Source organism: Nothobranchius furzeri, chromosome 6 (assembly GCF_043380555.1).
Source record: "Nothobranchius furzeri strain GRZ-AD chromosome 6, NfurGRZ-RIMD1, whole genome shotgun sequence".
In the NCBI taxonomy this organism is placed as follows: Eukaryota; Metazoa; Chordata; class Actinopteri; order Cyprinodontiformes; family Nothobranchiidae; genus Nothobranchius; species Nothobranchius furzeri.
In genome coordinates, this window is record NC_091746.1 from 52,103,080 (window position 1) to 52,126,368 (window position 23,289).

A 23,289-nucleotide genomic window follows, 5' to 3' on the forward strand; every position below is an offset into this window, starting at 1 on the left:
AACTTGGGTAGTTCTGTCTTGCCTTTAGTACAAGCTACAGTTCTTGTCACAGTTTATAGATCGCTACAGTTATTGTTATCTCAGTCCTAGTAGCTACAGATGGTGTTGGTGCTCTTAATGAGCGTAGTAATCATTCGCCCTGCTTTCCTCAGGATCATCTTCAGACCTGCCTCATCCAACCTCAGCCATAATCTGGAACCGTGCTACAGATCTCCCTCCTCCTGGTGGACCCCACCGCTCTCCTCCGCTCACCTCTTGGATCACGCCCCAGTACCAACACCTCTGCCACAGCTCACCCCAGATCTGCCCAGACATCAAAGCCAGCTTCCTACAGTAAGACTCCTCCGAAGAATTTATTCCACTTCAGCCACAAGATCCTCACCTCTGTCTATCCTACAGACCCCGGCCACCGGAAAGAGTGCTCTGCGCCTTTGCTACCCATCTCCACATTTTGTGGTGCCTCTTTAGTTCAGTTAAAAGAAATAAAATTGTATCTTATTTTTTCCTACCTCTGTCTCCGAATCATTCTGCATGACTTGGGTCAGGAAACTCCCCTCAGTCATGTCAAAACAGAGCAGATACAATAGGCCTTCGCAGCGCTTTCGCTGCTCGGGCCTAACAAGGGGGAAACCATTTTTTTTCATGTGTAAAATCTTTATTATGTGCACAGAATGTTTGTCATGGGTTGAATGAAACACAAACTGAGAGTGGCCCCTTCCCAACAATAAGCACTGCAAAGGGTGACTTTAATTACACCCTTAGCAGTAAGAAGAGGCACCACGACATGTTCACAACATTTACACCAGAACGATGTAAAATGGTACATTTCAAGCCCAGAAGAACAGGAACGAAATGTTTCTGGAGGATTTATTCCACATTCGTATTTCTGACTGATGAGCAAAATGGCGGGAAAAAAACAGCTATTGTTGAAAAAAAAAAAAAAGAAATAAACTCTTAAATTCCAGCTTGACTAATATTGTTCCACCAAGTTGTGACTGGAATGCTGGAATGTACAACAGAGGGCGAAAAATAAATGTGAAAGCAGTGCATGAAACAGCATACAATTCATATTTGGCAACACAATAATAATGATGGAAATACTGATGCTACAGTTTTTGAGCTGTAAGTTCAAACATCACATTAGAATGTTTTTAAGACTTTCTTTAACAAAAAATGTCTTTTCTTCAAGAGTTTTCCTCTTTAATCTGTGTGTTTCAGGGGTGGAGTGTGGAACAGGACTGATGAATAAAGTTCATCTTGGAATGCGAGCTCGTTCCCATCAGACAGATGAAACCAAGCTCGTTGAAGCCGAATATCGGAAATTTGGCCACAGCTGAATCCGTACAGTTGACTTTCTTTTTAAAAAAAGGCTCTGCAGTTTACATGGCAACCTTGGAAACCTGCTCTTCCAATCTGGCGATTCGACGGTCTTGAAGGATGACACGGTCCCTGAGTGACTTAAACTCTCGGAGTACCTCTTCCAGTTTGTCTTCCATTTTCTAAAAAAGCAAAAAACAAAACATTTTTAGAGACTAAAAGTACACCAAAACCAAACTTACAGCTAAAGTAAGTTATATGCTTTCATTTCTAGCTGGTTATGCAAAAAAGCTGTGAAGCAACTGCAGCTTGTTCAGCTCGAGTCTTAACAAGAACTAAGAGAACGGGGCACATCACTCCTGTTCTTAGATCCCTCCACTGGTTACCAGTAAACTACAGAATAGATTTCAAAGTGCTCCTACTAGTTTATAAATCACTCAATGGCATGGGATTTCTGTTTTATGTTCCAGTGCTAGGAGTTTAGAAATGGCAATTTTAAAGCGCCGTTAACTTTGCTGCATAATTCATTTTCTCTCCACTCCACTTCAACAACAACACTTCCAATTTTACAAAGCCGGTTGATATAATTTCATACTTGGTTACAACCAATCAGCGTGATTTCTGACCAGCGGATTTCTACTGGGCCATTTAAGAGTTCATACCCCAATGAAGGTAAAATTACTCAGATGTTCCAGTACCAGAAAAGGTCTACTGATCAGAAATGAATGCTCCTTTTCTTCAAACACTCACTACTGAGGACTGCGGAGCATGCTTCTGGACAATGGGTATGTGTTCAGCCTTTGGGGCTGGCTTGCTCTCCAGGATGTTCTTCTTGACCACTTTCAGGTCCCGGTTCTTCGTGGAGGCGTAGCCGTCCTTCAGCGAGATCAGGATGGGGCCTCCGTTCTTGCCTGTGAACCACTCCTCTGCCTCCAGGGCGGGATCGGGGCCGGCTGTGTCGGGGTAGAGGTCGTCCTGGAACAGATCCGACTGGACACGTGCAAAGGACACCGTAAATGTCATCATAAAGGGGACAGAGAGAAGGAAAATGATGAGGTGTGTGAATACAGTAAAAAGAAAAACACAATGGGAAGAGGAGTAGCAGACTTACCTTACGAGGGACTGTCATGATGATGGGTTCACATTTTCTCTCATGTAACTTATAAAACCTGCAGAAGTAATAAATATTTTTAAAATCATTTAACCCTTTAAATTTCACACCGTGAATAATCCAATGTTTTTTTGTTTTGCTTAGGGCAATAATAGGATATTTTTAATGTAAGCTAGTAATAACTAATGTAAGCTAGTAGTAACAATAATATTAAAATCACATTAATGTAAGGTAACAACGTTTTACTCTAGAATTTTTACAGTTTAGTTGTTTACTTTGAAAATATTTTTTTAGCATGTTTCAATATGACATAGGGACTCTATTAGGAGGCTGACCTGCTGGTTAAAAGGTTAACTAAGCTCGGAAGTTTATCCAATTTTTAAATTTCAGGCTCGCCTATGGAGGACAGATCCTGTACAGTCGCCAAGTAGAACATGAAAGTTTTACGTGAAGCCATTTGCCTGTCAGACTGGATCATAAAGCAGGACAATGACCTCAGCAGTGAACCTAAAACAGAACGACCGAATCAAATTAGTGCATTAGCTTCAAAATTAAAACTCTTTGCTAGGACCTTAGAGAGCTGTGCATGAAATAATGTCTGCAAAATGTTATTGCTGCCAAATGTGCTTCAGCAAGTCATAAAGTCATTAGGTGTTCTTAGATTTTCACTTATTGGATTGTTTTTGTTAATAAATTAATAAAAAAAATATAGAGTGTAATACCTCATGATTTCTTCCTTAATTGGATGCTGAAAAAGCATGTTTTGTAAATGAACACTATATATATAAAAAAAAAAAACTAATTCAATACCTTGCTATTTCACATTTGTTGACATCCAGGCCTCTCTTAGGCATGTAGCCCATTCCCCTCTGGGGCTCCTTCGTAGAAAAGGTATTGAGGTAATGAACAAACGGCGCCTCCTCTGTGATCTCAAAGTACCGGATGCTGCTGTCCCCCTAAAGACACATCAGTCAGCTTTGGGATCTCATCTTTTAAAATAGATAACGTGTTTGTTTTTCTGCTTACCTTTCCACACAGGTAGACTATATTAGTGTCAGGATCATAAAAGGGCAGCAGAACGCCATTGCTGGTGTCCATCTCTTGAACACAAATTGGTTCATCCATGTTATCCTGCAAACATAAAATTACATATTACCAGCTGATCAATTAAAAACCCTTCCAAGCAAAAAATAAGGAATGGAAAAGTGGAAATGTTTGTATTTACCGCCCCCAACTGGATGTGAAATGTAACAGCCTCAATGAGACTAAATGTTGAAAAATCAGCAAAAAGACTCAAAGAACAAGATTCTGTAGAATCAGATGAAAATACAATGATGTCATTTAAATTACAAATTTCTTTAGAGCTGATTTCCCAAAATATATCTCCCAATTTGTGGTCTTTTTAAAAATAATGATGATATATATATATATATATATATATATATATATATATATATATATATATATATATATATATATACACACACACACACACACACACACATATATATGATGTTATAAAACGTTGGGAACTGCAGTTTTAGAGCTCCTGGTGTCCCTCTGTTGAATTTTCAAGCTTTTTTGAGCAAAATGATTGTTACTGCACACTGTGTTTTGAGGGATTTCCACGTAACAAACTCCATGAGCCTATCGAGAGAAAGTCCACGTGGAACTGACCTGAACTCTCCAGCCAAAACTCAGTTTAGGTTCAGATTTAAACTCATGGTTTCCTGCTCATTTGTAGCTTGAAGTGCATCATGTACAGTAGCTGTTTGTCCAACAGGACTGTGGCATGGTGGTACAGAGTTGAAAATAATCTTTAGTTAGATTTAATCCTCTGTGTTTTGTAGAGAACCTGTTTTGGAGCTGTGTATTTCGTGCCAGTGTGTGAAGGACTGAATGAGAGTGACTTACAGATTTCCACAGGGCTAGCTGGCGCTCGCTCATGCGGCTGAATCCAGTGGTGAAAATGTTTCCATCTGCTAAAAAGATTGCTCTCATTGGCCGAGCTCCCTCATGGGCTTTGTCCTTCTCCTAATAACAGAAACAAACTTTGTCAGGATGGGCGGGTGGGCTGTAAAGGCAACATGCTTTGTAGTTATGAGGGAGATTAATGCACCTGTGCAGCCCTGTAAATCCAAAATCCATTAACGCTTTTACTCACCGCCACGATCTTCTTTTTACGCGGGTCGATGACACGGACCCTTTTGTCCTTGCAGGCAGTGCACAACAGGCTACCGTTGCGACTCCAGCTGACGCTAAAGATAACATCAGGGTGCATGTCATCCAGGTTGATCATGGCCTCTCCCGTTCCTACGTTCCAGATGATGATCTGGTTGTCGCACCCTAAAATGGACACAGAGTGAGCCCGGCCCTGCCCTCTCTGAACAGGTTTATTTTCAGAACTCTACATCACAACGAACAATGCAACAGAAGGCAGTCATGCATTTAGTCATATTGCGGTTCAGCTGTGTGTGTGCGCGCGTGTGTGTGTGTGTGTGTGTGTGTGTGTGTGTATGTGTGTGTGTGTGTGTGTGTGTATGTGTGTGTGTGTGTGTGTGTGTGTGTGTGTGTGCTGGAGGTTTGAGTCAGAGGCTACCTGCACTTAGGAGAACGTTACGAGTGGTGGGATGCCAACAGACAATGCCAACGCGTTTGGAGTGGCCCTCCAACACGACCACAGGCTCCGACAGAGGCGTCTCCAGTCCATTCTCTGGTATTTGCCAGACCTATTGTATAAAGCATCAGCAACCAAAGAGATTTTCTTCATTTTAAAATCTACAACGATAAAAAAGAAAAGTAAATATGCTGTACCAGTGCTGTGTTGATCGGATTCTCATAGCCGAGCTTCAGAACATAAAAAGAGGTTTTCATTTTTGCCTGTGATCGTGATCTCTTACCATGACCGTGCAGTCCTCTGAGCCGCTGGCGATGACGTGATCATTGTGAGGACACCATTCGATGTCCAACACTGGGCCTGTGTGTCCACACACTGTTGGGTACACCTTATCTATACGGCCAGTCTGCAACGCACAAAACTGGTTTGTTACGAGGACAATGAAGCTGAGAAATGAGACCGATGACTGATGGTCCTTAAGGACATGTTGAAATTACAGATCAGGTTTGCAGTTTCTCTCTTAAAGCGCAAGCACACTCATTTCTTCAGCACATTTGCAATGGTCTCCAGTAGAGGCCGACCGATATATTCAATTTTGTCTGTATCGGCCGAAATTATTTTTAAAAGCCAATAAAAAAATCAGGCACCTGTGTGGCCAACTGCCACCACTACAAGACTGAAGAAAGGGCCCGAAGGACCCCAACACACCATTTGTTTTTTATGTTTTGAGTTTGTTTTATAGTTGAAGTTCAATAAGTAAATAGTTGAAGTTCAATAAATATTAAGAGATTGACTTATTTAATTTATATTGCACACAGTGAGTGTTCACTTGTCTTTCACAATCAATGTGCTGCTAAAACTTATAAAACTTATAAATATATCGGCCTTAATAATCGGCTTTAGATATCGGCAACAAAATTCTTTAAAAATCGGTATCGGCATCAGCATTAAAAACCCCCATATTGGTCGGTCTCTAGTATAAATGATTGCTCTGTTGGGAAAAAAGCTCTGGCACTGGGGAGCTCAACACGGCAGGAACTGGAGTCTTAAGGTGTGTTTCCGAGATACGATGTCCCGGTTCTCTCAGCTGTTGTGTCTTCATGCAAAGTCAGCCCTATCAGGACTTTGCAAAGATGTCAGCATATCACGACTGCTTTGACAGTGAGTGAGGTCACTGATTAACACCAAAAAGCGTTTACATTGAAATTAATAACAGTAAACTTTTTTTCAGTTGAAGTCCAGCAAAATTTAATCCATTCTGAGGACAAGACAGGTACGTGGCTCTGAGATCTCACGGATCTCCGCCTGCTACGAAGGAGTGAAGCATAGGCTCATGTGGCCCAGGCACCTAGATCCGATTGACCACAGAAACTCTGCAGCTCAGTGAGTTGAAATATGCTTCATGTTAGAGTCCCTCAATCGTGTTTTTCTGGCTAAAAGTGCCATCAAACCTCTGTTAGCTTCAGTTAGCTTGTAGCTGGGAGCAATGACGGAACTAGATTCTCAATATTCTGCTCTCAGGTCAACCTCTTTGCCTGTTTTTGTATTGCCTGGGAGTGTCGACACCACCTACCATGATAAATTGACAAACACAGGTAAGTACATGTGCAAAATGGTGGTACAGTTACCCAGAGCTTTTAATGTCAAAGAAAACAACTGACTATTATTAACACCGTAATCTAACAGCTGAAATGTCTCCCCAGCCTTCATTAGTGTCTACAGGAGTGATTGGTCACTAAGTTAAACAAATCAGCTGTGCTCATGATCTAAAACAAGCAGGAAATGGACTGGAAGCAGACTGCAGCTCCCAACAGAGTGGCCTGCCAGTCTGAAGTTGCAAGTGTGATATTCTGGCCACAGAGGGTGGTAGGGTCTGAGAGACATTTCATTAACCCTGTAAAGGGTCATTTTAGCACATACTGGCTCTAGAAAATGATTTAAAAATAAGAAATAGTTGCAAAGTACGGCTTTAAATCTACTGGCACCACTCCATGCATAATACACCTTATATATGTTTTTGTACACGTGTGCTCACATGTTCAAGCCTGTATTTACCGATATCTTCCACTTGATAGTTGTAGTAGAACAACTATTATATTTTTATATATTATTACTTCCATGTTGTTCACAACCCCCTATCCATAATGCTTACTGTGTATGTGTCTACATATGAACTACGGTTGTATACGTATAGTCTTCTTTTGTTTTTTGCATTCTTGGTCACTTCTCTACTTTTGCTGTCTGCCCTAAGCTGTGGCAACACACAAATTTCCCCACAGTGGGATCAATAAAGTCTTATCTAGTCCCAAACTGAATTTAACCCTCCCACTGTCTTTATGGGTGACCCCGCGAGGAAAGTTGACCATTGAGCGGGATTGATGGTTATACCTTGAGGTCCATGTGGCAGGGGTGAGGTGGTACTCACTCCTCACCCCTGCCACATGGACATAAGGGATAAACCATCAACCCTGCTCAATGGTCAGCTTTCCTCGCGGGGTCACACCCATTAGGTCAGTGGGAGGGTTAAAGACACAATGTGAAGTTTTTACAGCTAATCTCTGGAATTATCCATCGAAATGCTGTTAAAAATGAATGAAATTGTGTCCAGTTGTTGAAAAATATTGGCAGCTTCATAACATATAACCAAAAAATAAGGTCTAAAATACATGGGAGAGGGTCTAAATCTCTGGGCGACCCCACATTAGATGCCATGTTTCATTCTACGGGAGCCCATGAGGACAAAATGCATTTACTGATTTGTAACAAACGGTTACAAAACTTTCACCATTCATGAACATTGTTGTGTTGCACATTTACCTCTTCACTTGCTGCCAGTGATGAAAGGGAGTTTGATGAGCTTGTCATTTTGCTGAAGTTTGCACTCCCCAGGGATTTTTGACCCTAATGGGCATCCGTTGGTAAGGTCTTACTCAAACACAAAAATACTCTACTACGCCCTACGCCAAGAAAAATACAGACTATCACTTTAAAGTTCATGTGTGTAGGGAAGCAACTGTAACATGATACAAACAGGATGCCTTTACAAGCAGGCAGATTTAAACATTGATTATCTGTGATTTTACTACCGACTTAAGCCTGTGGGTCCAGCAGACCACCACAGAATTGATTCAACACATGACCTAAATTTATGATAATGTTACAAACATTTGGCTCATGGGTACTCATTAAAGATTCAGGTTCTAATATAGATTAAAACGAGTTATTTTTGCACACATTTGACAGTTTTTTCACTTCTTAATATGCTGGAAAGCAAAAAGCTGATACTGTAGGAGTAATATAAATTTGAATTACTGGCTTAATTTAGAGCGTGAAGAAGATTACATTAAACTGATAACACAGCTAGATGAAAAGTCGGGTATTGGAAAGAATCTGGCAATACGATATGTATCACAGTACAGGGGAGACGTATGATACATTGCAAAACTTAAAGTGTCAGTGTGTATTTTTCCTGGCGATAGGGGGCAGTACATACCTAAATGATTGTGTAACGTGAGGAAATATGGGTTTTCTGTCACAAAGGTCATTTGACTCGGCTGGGTCAAGTGCTGGGTCGCTGAGAACTTTCACCCACAGATTGAGACCTTTGCTGACATGGAGTCTGCAAGAGTCTGCTGGAAACCATAACATCTGCCACCTGCAGGGCCAGAAGATGTGTTCCCATGGAAAAGCTAGTCATAATAAGAGTCTTACGCTTCCTTTGTTTATTAATTAAAATAATCATTTTAATAACCATTTTACTCATTATAAATGTGTTTTAATCAAATGAATGATTATTATGCTTTGGGTAATCATAATAACTAATGAATCACTGCTAATTAAATAATGTTCTGAGGATGTTTTAGTGGTGACCTTCACACACTCACACACACACACACATCTGTTCTCACAGTAAACTCCAAAACACATTTGCTGACGCACACGTTTTGCTTTGAGAAGAGAAAGGCTTTTGGTAAGTTTTTCAGTTCATGATTCAGTTCGTGCTTGACAACGAAAGAGAGAAGACCTGAATAAACGCGAAAGGGGGGACGGAGCCTATCGGCTCACTCCCCCCCCCTCACGCTGTTCCTGCCAAGACAGACAGGAATAGCTGAATTACAATCGCTAACGCAGACTCGTCCAGAGTCTTTGATTTTCTGAGTGAATTAAACTTAAGAAAGCGCATCTGCAAACGTTTTTCCATCAACGTGTACCGCGGGCATCTCTGGACCGGGCCGCGGACATCTAGTCTCCTCTGCCAGCCGCTGGTGTCACCTGGATGAAACATCACCATCCTCTGGCGTCCCGGATCTAAAAGAGGGTCCGACTTTAGGTGAGGCAGTCCACGGCAGATAACGTTTGATGCAGTTTTTCGGATAAGACCTAAGTTTATCCAAACCATCACTTCACTCAGACACCTGCTTCTTCCTGAAGCAAAATCAAACGCACACCCACATGCCTTCATCTCACCTCATGTTCAATCTTCACACATTCACCACAAAGTCTATTTGAGCAAGCTTACAATATCAACTGTTAAAGATTGTTCAACAAAGTTGCCAATGTTGATTGATGTTCTTCTGCTTGTTATTTCAAAATCATTAGTTTAATTTGAAGAATTAAAACTTTTAACTTTCAAACTTGTTTCTTCATTGAACTGAAACACAGACACACGGATATTATCGACAGTTTATCGATGAAAACAACCTTTGAGTCTTCTTAAAACTATACAATTTGGTTATTAATTTAATAAAATTAATATCACAAATTCATATGTAGAATGGTTCCTCTTTCATAAAAGAGCATAAACCATAACGCTACAATTGCAAGCAAGCATTAGTTGTGTGTTCAAGTAAGACCTTTCAAACGGAAGGCCATTAGGGTCAAAAATCCCTGGGAGCACAACCTCCATTAAAATGACAAGAACACCAGACTCCCTTTCATCACTGGCAACATATAAAGAGGTAAATGTGTAGAAAAACAACATATAAAAATGATGAAAGCTTTGTAACCATTTGTTACAAATCAGTAAATGCAATTTTTCCTCATGGGCTTCAGTAGAGGGAAATATGGCATCCAATATGGCGTCGCCCAGAGACTTAGATCCACTCCCATGTATTTTAGAACAGATTTATATGGTTAAATGTTATGAAACTTCCAATATTTTTCATCAACTGGGCATCTTTTTATTTCAATTACAACAACATTTCGATGGATATTTCCAGAGATTAATGATAAAGACTTCACAGTGTCTCTTTAAAGTCAGACAATATTTGCAATATGTAAGACAGGAAAACTCAAGCCAGACGCTTCCTGCACACATCCAGTGTCATGGCAGGATCTTGTTACTCAGTAAGAATCGAAGGCGCTAAAATCTGTCGCCACCCACCGGCCGGAGTTCGAATAGCATTCAGAAGAAATACAGCAAATGTTTGTAAAAAATTGATACACTGCTTTCAAATATTGATTCAGTATCAGAACAGGACATATTATAAAAGTCCTTGTGTTCTTTCTGTGTTTCTCTTCTATTTCTTGTTTTTTTTCTGTTGTTATCTTTAACAGCGTAGCAAAGTTTCTGTTTTTACCTTGTTTGCTGACAGCCGCCATCACCAGAGCTTCGCCACGTCTCATGAATGATCCAGTGTGTAAATTCCTTCATCTCTATTCATGGTCCAGGGTCCACGTCTCCTTACCTCGACAATGGATAAAAGAAGCCATCGAGCTAATTTGGCATGGACCCTGGACCATGAATAGGGATGAAGGAGTTTACATGCTGGAAACTTTGCTACTCTGTGTACAAGATTAGAACAGAAAAAGAAAAAAATATCGTAATATTTCAGTGTAACAATGTTTTCTTACATCCCCAGTTTGTACTAATAAACTCTGAATACTGTCTCTCACTACCTGTAGGCAGACATTTCTGCTGCTGCTGCTGCACATACTATTTCTGATATTAGTTGAAGGACAAAAGACTAAATGCATCAACACCTCACCTTGTGTAGAGGAAGGACGAGAAAGGCTCCTCCTCCGCTCGCCTCTATGATGATGGCAACGAACTTGGGGTTGACGGCGCAGAAGGAGCTGTCCCATGTTACCCTGGACACACGGATGTCATCGTAGCATTGGTCGTTCCTCACAGCCTGGCCAAACACATGACGAAACTTGCTCTGTCGCACAACTCGCCGCGACATATCTGAAACAGGAGCAACGTGAGTCGGTGATTGTGTGTTTCACTAAAAATCACAAGAACATTTTAACTAAGAACAAATGTCATGAGCACCGCTGAATGTGACACTTTAGACCTAAGAAACATAAAAACGAGTGTCCCTTGGGTCTGTTTTGTGGCTTTTATGCCAATGACTGATTTTTTTTCTTCTTCTATTCAACTCGACTCAGCCTGCTGGCAAACATTCAAACCACACGAGATGCATTTCTTTTGCATGTGTGTTTACATTCACCTCTGTCTAAATGTCTTTTGCATGAATACAAAAAAAGAGTTTTTGGGAAGACTGCTGGTCTGTAGCTTGGAAATGTGCCATAGTGAGCAGATTTGACATTTCTGACTATAATTGCAATTATATCCTTGCAGTTTCAGCTGAAAACAAGAAAAACTTGGTTTATTTTAGGGTTTGATGAAGGGGGTGGAGGAACACAGGCTTCAGACTGTCATAACGGATGTTATAATTTTAAACTGCTGCATCAGTTCCTGTGAATGCACCACAGATGGCCTGTTACTGCTGCTGCATTCTGGAAACGATCTCTATTCCTGATCCACGCTAAAGATCGGATTTCATCTCAGTGGCTCTTTAAGCACAACATTCCTCCTCAATATTTAATTGTTGAGGTTTTGACTTAAAAATATTGTTCTATAGGTAAATATGAAATGTGTTCTGGTGTGAATGTATCCAGAAAATGAAGAGCATCAAAAAAAAAAAAAAAGAAAAAAAGAAAGACTGAAGCTGTGTTTGAAGTGGCGGGCAGAGCCGTCACACGTTTTCCAGTTGAGTGAGTTCATCATCACAGCAGACCACCTGCTTCTTCACATTCAGGCTGAAAACAGAAACGCTGAGTCACCATCTTTGGGTAAAAAAAATATATAAAACCGCTCTGACGAAGAGCTGAGCTCAGGATACGATTTTCATTTTAATTTGTGACCCTGCTGCTCTTAAAACTTGGCATTTGTTGTGGTTTAATAACCTTCACGTTTACATTATCCACCCACCTGTGTGTCTATTATTTGGATTTTTTGGGGACGTTTTCCTCATGGCTGTGTGGGTGTGTGCAGACTGACTGATGCTTGTGTTTGGTTTTCACACATTAGGCGTCAAAAAACAGCTTTTATTCAAGTTTTAATTTAATTTGACGGATGATAGATTTAAAAAGATTATATTTACACATCTTTGTGATGAGGAAATATACTAAAAAGCATGGATTTAACAACAAAAAAGATATGAACATAGGTGCCAAAAGTAAATGCATTGTCAACAGCTGCCATGCAACACGTTGCACAAGCAGCAATTAAAAGTCACATCTGCGACTAAGATGTGACACATCAGTTCTCAAATACAAGACTCAGACATCTTGATCTAAACACCCAGTGATGTTGACACACATCATTTTGCTGCAGGGCTGCACGACGGCCTGAACGGCACCGGACTAGAACATCCTGTTCTCGCGTGTGCTACATTCAACAGTAGCTACCTACGTTAATTAACACGTTTATATAAAACTGGGTGAGTATTGGTATATTCACCATCAACCACACACGAAACCGTCACTAAGCTAATTTGATTGTTCTGACTGAAAACAGCAGATTTTAGATTAAAGCACATATATCTGGGCACAACACAACTATGAATAAAGATGGTTTCTGGTAAATTCCTGTAACATAATTTGGTTTTTATGCACATATTAAAGCTAAACTAGCTCCACTCACTTCATAAATGACATAATTTTGAATTTGTAAGTTAGTTACTTATTTTTATGTTAACCCTAGAAAAATTTTGCAGTACTTTGATGTGATTATATCTCTTTGTGATGATATGCCTCCATTTAATGTATGCTTTTTGCTTTTGAGGTTAGCCAGTGCTATTATTTATACATATTTTAAAAGTTATTTTAAATGGACTAATTTTGAATCCCTGTGTGTCTGTTATTCGTGTCTTCTTTATATCCACAAGATTTTATTAAGACTTTTGGTTGAATTAGACTTGAATTTTGGCCATATTATCTTAAATCACATTTTGGAATATGCTATTTCTTGTTTAGATCATCTTAAATCTCTTGTTGGCAGTTTATGCCAGGATGTTTGGCATTTTGGATGTGCCACAACGTTTGAGCCTCTTCATTTGGCTCTTTGTGGAATATACAATCTGTAACTACTTTTACGGCAAGCTAATGTTTAATTTAATAGTGGGAGAAGCTTTCCAAAGACGAAGTTTAGTCTTAACCATTTATTTTTGATGTCCAGAAAATGTTTTACTATACTTTTATCAGCATCTCAGGGATACCTCAAAAGTCATTATTCTTAGTAAGAACAACGTCACCTTTCTCACTTATGTCTTCATATTTGTCCCATAGAAATTAAATATTGTGGATACTAAAAGTAATTAAATATCCACAATATCATTGTTACTTGTTAAATCATTTTCATGGAAAGAAAGCCCTTATAGAATAAGATAGAAGAACTAAGAAGGTGTTAATTAGCTAAACGTTTCCAGTTCTGCTACTATAAGGTTACCAAGTTCTGTAAACTCAATAATTTCTAAGATTTGTTTCTCAAAATAAGATCTCTGCAATGGTATTGGAGATCTTGGAATAAAAAAAAATTACTATTTTAAATATCTACAATTTTATTTTTGGTAGGAATGCAGAAAAAGGCTAAATGAAAGTTAATTTATTCTAGGGGACACAGAACAAAGGTTTATATGTATAACATAAAAAATAATTAAACAGTCCTTCTAGCTTATGTGTAAGGATTTCAAAGAATCCCAACCTTTTCAAGTAGTTCAAGTAGGATCAGAAAAGTCTTGCTTTTTCCTTTAAAATTAAAGCTGTTATGGCGAATCAGCAAACAAGCTAGGTTTTGAACGAAAACATGGTCAAGGCACACTCACCCCTCCCCTCGGGTATCTTCCCTGCATCCACATTTACCGGAACCAGAAACCCATATTACCACAGGAAACGAGACAGCGCTAAACACCTGTCACCGTTTCTAGGTCCAAGCATGTTTTGAGGGACTATGTGAAAGTTTAACAACCAACACATGTATAGAAATTTATAATTTCTTTATCATGCATTCTCCTGCATTGCCCTGGTCCTGTAGAATGATCCCTGGCAGTTTTACTGTGACTGCCTCTGTATTCCTGTAAAATCACAGAAAAACAGCATGTTCGGGTCGAACAGCACGCTTTCCAGAAGCAGCGTAATGCGCGATGACGTTATGCGTGTTCATGCATAGCCTTTAGTGTTTGCTATTTGTAGCTTAGCGGAACAGCGAGAGGTGGTTTGGTAGCATAGATTGAGTCAATAACAAGAAGAGAGCTGCTTCAAGAACCGGCGAAACTCCAGCCCAGACCTCAAACAAGACAAGAAACCGAGAGTGTATTCCAGCATGACAAAAAGGGCAAAACTCGAGTCTGATTGCCGAAGGTAAAGAACGAGAATAAACATCAGTCTGGCATTTGAGAAGTGAAAAATGCTGAGAGTTTCTCTGTACGGTAAAAGACCTGTAGTTAGCATCATTGTTGCTTGAAAGGTAAGAAATGATTATGAAATACGTGAGGGAAAAGGGTTGTTGATGCTTTCAAAGCAAGCCGGGGGCTTTCTGTATATCATAGTAGGAACAGTTTTTAGGCTGCTTGTCTAGCATGTCTACACCAGAGTAATTGTTTGTTTCATTTATTAGAATTGTACATTCTAAACTTGCAAAACTTTGTCGCTAATCAAATCAAATAGGGCCAACGTTTATGCATATTAAGTGTAAATGGCCTGTATTTGATATAGCACCTTCTAGAGTCCTGGAACCTCCCAAGGTGCTTTACAACACAATCGGTCATTCACCCATTCACACGCTGGTGGGGATGAGCTACGATGTAGCCACAGCTGCCCTGGGGCGCACTGACAGAGGCAAGGCTGCCGAGCACTGGCGCCACTGGTCCCTCTGACCACCACCAGCAGGCAAGGCGGGTTAATTGTCTTGCCTGAGTGTACTAGTATTTATTTTTTCCTCCATCAAACGTGATTTATTCATGTATTGGTATTATTTGGCTTCTTCACTCTATTCACCTAGCCACCTATCATAACCTGGAAAATATGCAGTCCAGATTGATTTGGTCTATATATATTATATTACATCCATTACCTCTGTCAAAGTCATGGCAGCAAACCTGTAAATTGCACCATTACTGGACTTTTCATTCAGGAGTGTGCACGTACAGCATGCACGCCTCATGCACAAGCTTACCATCGAAAATGCAGTTACACTTTTGGCCTGAGGGGGCAATCGCAAGCATAAAACTTTCAAAGTATGCATAGTCGCTTTAAAATTGTGTTTTTCTTTTTGCGACCCAGGTAGTTTGTCCTAAAGTGGAGGTGGTAGTAGCTGACTGTTTCGCCTTCTCTGGTATCATTGAGCCGAGAACCTCTCACACCAGTGGTGTTTCAGACTTAAACTCGGACCACATTGTACAGTCCAAGATTCCAGTGAGACAAACTGCATGAGCTGACAGCAAACCAAAACAACAATGCTAAAAAACAAACAAACAAAAAAAAACCCCGAAAACCCACTGCCGTTAACATTTCAAGCAGTACTTGAAGCCTATTGGCGCTGACTTTGGTCGTGAAGTTAATAACAGTTTCTGTTCACAACAAGAGGTTTGTCTAGAACGGCTGAAATGTAGTGTGGTCTGGACTTGCTGTGAGAGAAACACTTTCTTTTTTCCGCGTAAAAAAACCTCCACAATATATTAATAGCTATACAATGTTAGAAGGTTATCAAGAACATTATTTTCTTACGCTAATTAGTTTTCCAAATTTGCTATAAAACTTTAATTGAAATTGATTATGTGTCACATCGGCTTGCCGTAATTATTTCAGCCTCTCCTAGCATCTGCACGTTCCATGTTTGAAAAAACACAAGACCGTTAAACAATGGTGCTCTAGCAGGCAATGCTAACAACACTAGCTAGTATTCCTAAAGAGCGCTCTTTTAAAAAAATAAAACCGCAAGCTACAACCAACATAGCAAACATATTATTTCCGTGATGACTTGAAATTATACATTGCACATCGTTACCAAGTCATATCACTAAAATTGCTAAACATAGCCACACTTGCTAACGTCAATGAAAGCGAAGGGGTGGAGATTATTGATGAGTCCAGATGTTATCATCTGGATTCATTAGAGAGCAAAGAAATCTTAATGCTTAAAGTCGTGGAACCCAAACAACAGAATTATCCAAAAAGGTGGAGACGGAGTGGCTGAGCTGTAATGCCTGGGCAGCTGGGGTGCTTTTCACGGCAGCGATGCTTTTTTTCGGCACAACACCGGGTACCACCGGGGCTGGTCCCGTTAACTGACACCGACACATTACGTGTCAACGAAGATGAGCTATTGCACAAGTAAAACGAAAATCCAGAGCAAGGTGTCCTTTTGGCAAATATTTGGCACAAGCTGGATAAACGTCGGCTTCTCTGCATCCCCTGTGTTTTGCATCCAGGCTGCTGATGGGTTAGCACGCCGCTAACTATTAGCTGCAGTGGACCGCTGCCAGCTGACGCAAGTGCAGACATTTCCACCCGAGGTTTGTGGCTGCTCCCATTCCCAAACACATCCAGCGAGCTAACAACGGATGCTGCAAAAACCAGAGGGATCAAACGCGCAATGCAAACACATCTTTTCAAGCTCTCTTACCTCCTAAAATCTCTGCAAGATTGTCCTAGGCACGGGTAATTAATCTCAACACATGAATATGGCAGTTAAGGCGCGCCCTTATCCTTCAGGACGGTGCTCTTGTATCCCCCTGTCTCCGAGGAAAAAAATAATCCAGCTATAATGTTCTTATTCCTCCACTCGAATATGTGATCAGAGCCAGTGTTTTAAATCCACTCCCATGTAACAGCTGATGCACAACGCATCTAGTGCCCGCTCCTCACCTGCAGAAGACTAGCTGTACTCTATTCTCATCCCGTTAATAAATTCAGTAGAAAGCATTGACGGGTGGCTACGGCACATGCGCAAACCCCCCAAAACGAATAGGTTTAGTTTTCCAAAGATCTGAATGGGGATGGAGCAGCAGGAAGGCTGCTATCTCACTATGACCTCTTTATGTCTCTCAAAGTTATTCTTAGGATTTTGGAAAAATTGTATTTTTTAATCAGTAGCATCTATTGTGTTAAACCCCCCCCCCCCCCCCCCCTTCAAACCCACCCCCACTGCACCCAGTTTATCCCACAATAAAGACACTCCCCACCCCTCAATTGTTACCCGATCACAGGGGGCCTTAATGTATTCAAAAGGTTTAGTTACTAGTTGTATCAGGCCATTTTATTAAACTTTATCCTTACATTTTGTCACTTGCAACAAGTTTATTAATGTATTTAGTTTTGAACATGAGTTTATAATGCAGCTGTATTTAATGACAGGTAACAAACACACCACAACTCTTATTGTCTTGCTGCTCTTTTGCAAAACAACAGTTTGTCTCACTTGGAAAAATATAATGAACAATTATAATCTAATCTGGTTGTGAAAATAATGAACCGTTATTTGCTCCTTACAGATTTCTTTTAGATTTCCCCCTGTCCAATCAAAAAGTAATTTCAAAAGAAGACAGTAAAACCAGAGTAAATATAAAATGCAAATTTTAAGTGATTATTGTATTAAGGAAAGAAAGTTATCCCAAACAACCTGTGACAAATTAACACTGCATTTCAGAAAAAAGATCACAGCCTAACAGTCAAACATGGTGGTGTACTGTGATGGTCTGGGGCTGCTCTGCTATTCAGGATCTGGGCAACTTGCTTTAATTCATGGAACCACGAGTCATAAGAGTGTCCACCTTGGGACTGTTATGTCCACTGACCTGTAGGGGCTCTCTTGGAGTAGAGAGCTTCCTGTTTTGTGTTTGTTTGCAGGTCTGCTGCCACATAGATGTGTATATAAACACATATCTATACATATCTTATGTGCTGCCACATCCTGGTGCACAGCTGGGATCACTTGCTCCTCATCAGTGGACCTGCATAAAAGCTGCAGCCAGCCAGCACTGCAGCCCCTTACCTCTGGGCACAGACTGTGATTATGAAGGTGTTAAACCCCATGTAGCATAAGCTACTGTGATATCAGTGTTATTTAGTTAGTTTTAATTGGTGTATGATTTTGCATATTCTTTTGTTAGTTGGGAAGTTTTGGTGGGGGTTCTCTGCCTTTTTCTTTAATACACATTTTTCTCCTGTTTAGTGGACAGCCAGTGCAGCTTATGCATTGCATTTTTCTATCATTAGAGAGGTGTTGCATTTTGTTGTCGCCAGAAGGGGGGTTTTGTTTGCTGTTTTGGCCTTGAGACCCTGAAGTTAAAATAATTCCCTCTTTTCATTATAGTGTTTAAAAGCCCCTGGTTTTTAAGTATTAAATTCCTTCTTTTATACAAAGCCAGTTCGTGGTTCTTCTAGACTTTTAGTTGTTTTACTTTTTTTGTGTTACACCCTGATCTCCTAGACCACTCACTTCAGAAGGGTTGCAACAGGGACCGGGACGTTTGGGTTCAAATCCAGTTGGGTCATATAAGACCCAATGCCTCCCTGCTTGACACTCAGCTTTAAGGGGTTGGATTGGGGGGTTAAACCACCAAATTGTTCCTGAGCGCAGCCACAGCTGCAGCTCACCGCTCCCCACGAGGATGGGTAAATGCGGAGATGTAACTTCACCAGTGTGTGATGATGACTAATGGGACTTTATGCTCTCAATCTTAAAACCCTGAAAAGTTGAAAGTGTGACATTTGACCTCAAAAAGCTGTTCGTGCTTGAAAATCCTCCAATGTGCAAAGAAAAGTAGGTCAAAATTCCGACATACAGGATATTTTCTTTTCTTTTGTTGAATTTTATTTTATTGTAGTTTTTGCCAAGTAGAGAGAAATTGCTTTTCCATATAGTTAATATAATATAATTATATTATATTATATATATATATATATTATAATATATATTATATATATCAAATATATAATATAGTTGTTTGGATAGCTTTATTTCTTTAAGAAATACAATAATTGGAAAGTTTCATTTTTTTATTTCCTCAGATTTTCTTTGTCTCTAATACTGCATTTTGTCTGCTAATCTGGAACATTGAACCCAAAACCCCTAAACTACAACCTCTTTGTAAGGAAGCAAATACTTTTTTTCCTGCCCTCTGTGATCATTAAAAACAAAGAGGGAGCATTTACTTATTTATATATTTTTTCATGAGGTTTTTTATCCCTTTGGCCACTATAGTATGTTTTTACACTCATCTGAGGAACTAAATGTTCAAATCAGAAGCAAATCAAGAAAAAAATCATTTTGCCTTTATTCTGAAGCTGCTCTGATACCTTTGATGACAATATTTGATGCATTGCCCATCTCTGTTTTTTTTTAGCATTTTTATTAGATTTGCAGTCGTGAACACTCAAAAATGTAAACATCTGTTGACCTGCTCAGCAAACTGACTGAGAACCCACCTTTCTTTGGAGGTATTAACACTTCTGCTGGTCTCTCCTTGGGTTTCTTTGGGACGTCGAATGTGTTCTTCATTTGTGAAACCTTCATGCTTGGGCTCTGATCTGCCAAACGAACCGGAGATTTGGTCACCTTGGGTTTGACGTGGCCCTGCTGTTTCTGCATTTTGTTTGTTGCCTTGACGATTTCTGCCACGGGCTTGTACGACCCCACTTCACTGCCCCTTGCTGCATCTCTGTTCAGATCTGTTGGATGACTATAGTTACGGTGGGTAGATTTGCTGACATGCATCTGGACTCTTTCAGCTAGAAGTCCTGGATCTATGTCTTTTTTCTCCAGAAAGAGACTGTCTTGCTGCTGTGTTTCTTCTAAAGGGACAGATTTGGACATTTCAGATTCACTATCAAGTGTGTCCTCAGGGGTGTGAAGAGTCTCTGTTGAAGTGAGCATATTTGTAGAGACAGGAGGAGGTGACCATTTACGCCTGAAGCTTCTGTCTGGCAACACTTTTCTCTGCAGCATGTCTAAGTTTGGTGGCTCCTCCTCTGGTGACAGTTCAGCTACTCGCATACAGTACTCAAAGTCAACCAAATCCCCGTATCGGTCATCCATACGCCCAGGAGATAGATGGTCCCACCGGCTAATGTCAGCAGACAGTCGTCGAACGTTGGTAGGTATGGTGTAAGTGCCGCCTTCGTCCCACAGCAAGCACATGTCCTGATTAGTTGGAGCGCTGCACGGAAGGTCTTTGTTGAAATGAAAAGTGTGTCTCCTTTTGACCCTTTCCTCAGAACGCAGATGATCTTTGTTTCTTCTTTGCACGTCACTTGACATTAACTGTGCAGTTTTAAGTTTTATGAAGGGGTTCTTGGGTTTTTTTGGGACAGGAGGAGGTGGACCTTTGACTTTAGGTTTCTCTGTTATCATCAGATCATTGTTGGAACAGGATGAAGCAGACGTAGCCTCTACAATGGTTGTGTCTTTGTTCGGTAACAGATGGATTAAAGGTGGAGGTGTGACAATTGCAGAGAAGCACACCAGCTCACTCTCCTTTTTTAAGCATGCCACCTGTATCTTTCCATCCCTGGCCCTTGTTAGGGGAGGACAATGCTTCCCATCACATTGTTCTCGTGTAAATGAGGGACTGTCTTGCTGCTGTGATTCTACAGACGGAGGGCTTACCGACTGGGGAGGGTGAGAGCTGAAAATTTTGTCTGACAACTGACCGTCTTTGGAAGAGGAGAAGTGACTTCCTGCGGCTCCTGCTTTGGCCCTCTTAGATACAGCTCCAGCAAACTTGTTCTCATGATCCACTGCTTGGCGCTGATTCTTTTGTGTTTGCATTTGCTCGGTCTCTGCTCTTCCTCTACCAGTTGTCTCGCTGCAGGCAGCTCCAACATGGCTTTCTCCTTTTAGCTGACACCTGCTGCCTGTCACTTCAACCAAACGTTGACCCATTTCTCTCTCAAAACAGTCTTCGGGTGATGTCTTTGAACTGGCTTCTTCAGTCTTTTGCTTTTGATTATTGTTGTCTTGAGGAGTATTCCTGGAAGATTGTGGAGGTTTGTTGTCACAGCAGTTTTCAAAAGGGTCTTCCGTGTCTGCTGTTTTGCCGTGGCCAACAGCGGTATTTGTTCCTGCATCAGACGACATCCAGGTCTCATCTCTTTCCAGCAGCACAAAGTCCTCCTCATTAGTGGGGTTGCATCCAGTTGTTAGACCCCTAGTTTGAGTTTTCGGATCCATCTTACTTTTTGTGTCTGATACATTCTGATTTCCCTGCTCCTCCATAGCTGTAGTCCCAATCCAGACTACAGCCCTATTCCCAGATCCTTGCTTTTTGTTAGAAATGTCCCTTGCCTCCTTGACGCTTGGTAAACTCTTGGCCTCCCAAAGTGTTGGAGCTGTTCTCTCCCTGTCTCTGCCCACCCACTCCCCTCTGGTGCTCAGAAGGTGTTTCTGTTGATCTAGAGGTCTGATTGGCTGCCCAGTTTGGGGGTCCGTACGTGCAAAAGTGACAGTCGTCTTCCCTGATTGTCCAGTGGCCAAGCTGCTGGAGCTGATTCCTTTAATCCCACCAATCCCCTGACGGGTGGCAGAACTGCTGCCACCCTGATGCTTTGTCTCATTTTGCTCTGCTGTCTCCGGCAGCTGTGTGTCTCCAGTTTGCTGGGAGCAGTCAGAGTTATCAAGTGACTCCTCGTCATTTTCAGACAGCCTCTCCAGCTTCTGTCCCATGGCTGCTTTTCTGTCGGTGAATTAGAAAACAAACACATTTCAGCAGATGAAACGCCTCAGCAGGAGTCACAGATATTCTCTGTCTGGTATATTTGTATATGCTGCTCACGTTTAGCTTCCCAAAGCTTCACTATCTATTCTGCCAGAGAGGAATGCTGCGGTGGCTATTATTAAAACGGGTCTGACTGATGTCAGTGAGTCAAGAGGCCAAAAAGGAAACAAGATAAGCCAGATTAGAGGTCAGCTGCTGGGAGCCAAGGTCAGATAAGGAGACAAGAGTAAGACTGATCTAATATCAACTATAATCCATACGGCTTAGATTCCTTTGAAACCAGAGAAGGATAAAAATAATCTGTCTTTAAAAATGTTTTGTTCTCTCGCGATGCATCCATGGTGCATCCACTATCACGGCTGTTGTGACGAAGCGTGCGCCTGTCTGGATGCTTACACTTGTTTTGGTGACAAGGGGGGTCAGCAAAAAGGCCACTGCACGCGTGATTCGAGTCACAAAGGCTTTAAATTACAACCAGAACAGTTTGTTCGGGGTCTGATGAGCACAGTTTAACTACAGTCATGATGGATGGCGTACAGGGGATTATTACAAAAGGAAAACAGCTCAACAGACTTAACTGTCATGTGCCATGGGTATTCTGAGAAGGCAGGAGCCCAAAAATAAAGTTTTGTTTTCGTGAGGAAGTTTAAAAGTTGATATATTTGAAGCTCAAAAAATAATTATTTTAAGTTATTTATTACAAGACAGTCTTTTTCACTAAATATTAAAAAAATACACCAAAAAGGAAAAAATAAAAGATTTTTCAGGAGGATGTAGTTGAAAATGCATATAAATTAAACATTAACAAGGTGTTTAATTTAGTCTTTATTTTTTTTATCACTGATATTTAAAGAGCAAGTCACCCCCTACCAATTACTCCACTCCCACTTCCTGTTTGAAAAATGCAACAAATGCTGTTGCCTGGCAGACCGAGAGGGCAGAGCCGCTAACAAATACACACACACGCACACACACAGACTCACAACGACATTGTGACATCTTATTGTACCAGCTAATGTTCTAGGGTACCTCTTAGCCAATAGCGATGGCAGATTTAAATTCAAATGCAGTGCAGAGTTTTTACCTGACAACGGCACAACACTGACAGTTTTAGGCAGAAAATAAAATTTTAACAAAAATGCACTAAAGTGCTAAACTATTGACTACACGTGTCTGCAGCACGATTAGACGTGCATTTATATAGTTTATCAGAAAAAAGGTTGATTTGGGGGCTGACTTGCTCT

At 40.7% G+C, this 23,289-nt stretch overlaps 1 protein-coding gene across 3 annotated transcripts; it reads right to left on the bottom strand.

Annotated features, from left to right (window-relative positions):
- Window positions 1–853: 853 nt before the first annotated feature.
- Window positions 854–21,674, bottom strand: coro1cb (coronin, actin binding protein, 1Cb). 3 transcript variants are annotated; one of them, XM_015941617.3, is made up of 11 exons: window positions 19,758–21,674; window positions 11,033–11,232; window positions 5,329–5,451; window positions 5,028–5,157; window positions 4,593–4,774; window positions 4,343–4,462; window positions 3,455–3,559; window positions 3,239–3,384; window positions 2,429–2,486; window positions 2,068–2,307; window positions 854–1,499 (listed from the first exon to the last, which is right to left on the bottom strand). In XM_015941617.3, the coding sequence occupies exons 1-11, from the start codon at window positions 21,544–21,546 to the stop codon at window positions 1,380–1,382; spliced, it is 3,213 nt and encodes a 1,070-aa protein (XP_015797103.2). In that variant the 5' UTR covers window positions 21,547–21,674; the 3' UTR covers window positions 854–1,379. The 3 variants fall into 3 exon arrangements, with proteins under 3 accessions (XP_015797103.2, XP_015797120.1, XP_015797114.1); XM_015941634.3 differs by lacking the exon at window positions 19,758–21,674 and adding an exon at window positions 17,196–17,292; XM_015941628.3 differs by lacking the exon at window positions 19,758–21,674 and adding an exon at window positions 16,954–17,096.
- Between the last annotated feature and the right edge of the window lie 1,615 nt (window positions 21,675–23,289).

Bases quoted from the DNA above. Each gene is read 5' to 3' on its own strand.
- coro1cb (XM_015941617.3), bottom strand. From the start codon at position 21,546: ATGGAGGAGCAGGGAAATCAGAATGTATCAGACACAAAAAGTAAGATG. The intron at 11,233-19,757 runs GTGGGTTCTCAG...CTCCTGTTTCAG, and splicing joins GTTAATACCTCCAAAGAAAG to ATATGTCGCGGCGAGTTGTG. The intron at 2,487-3,238 runs GTATTGAATTAG...TTACTTCTGCAG, and splicing joins AACAAATGTGAAATAGCAAG to GTTTTATAAGTTACATGAGA.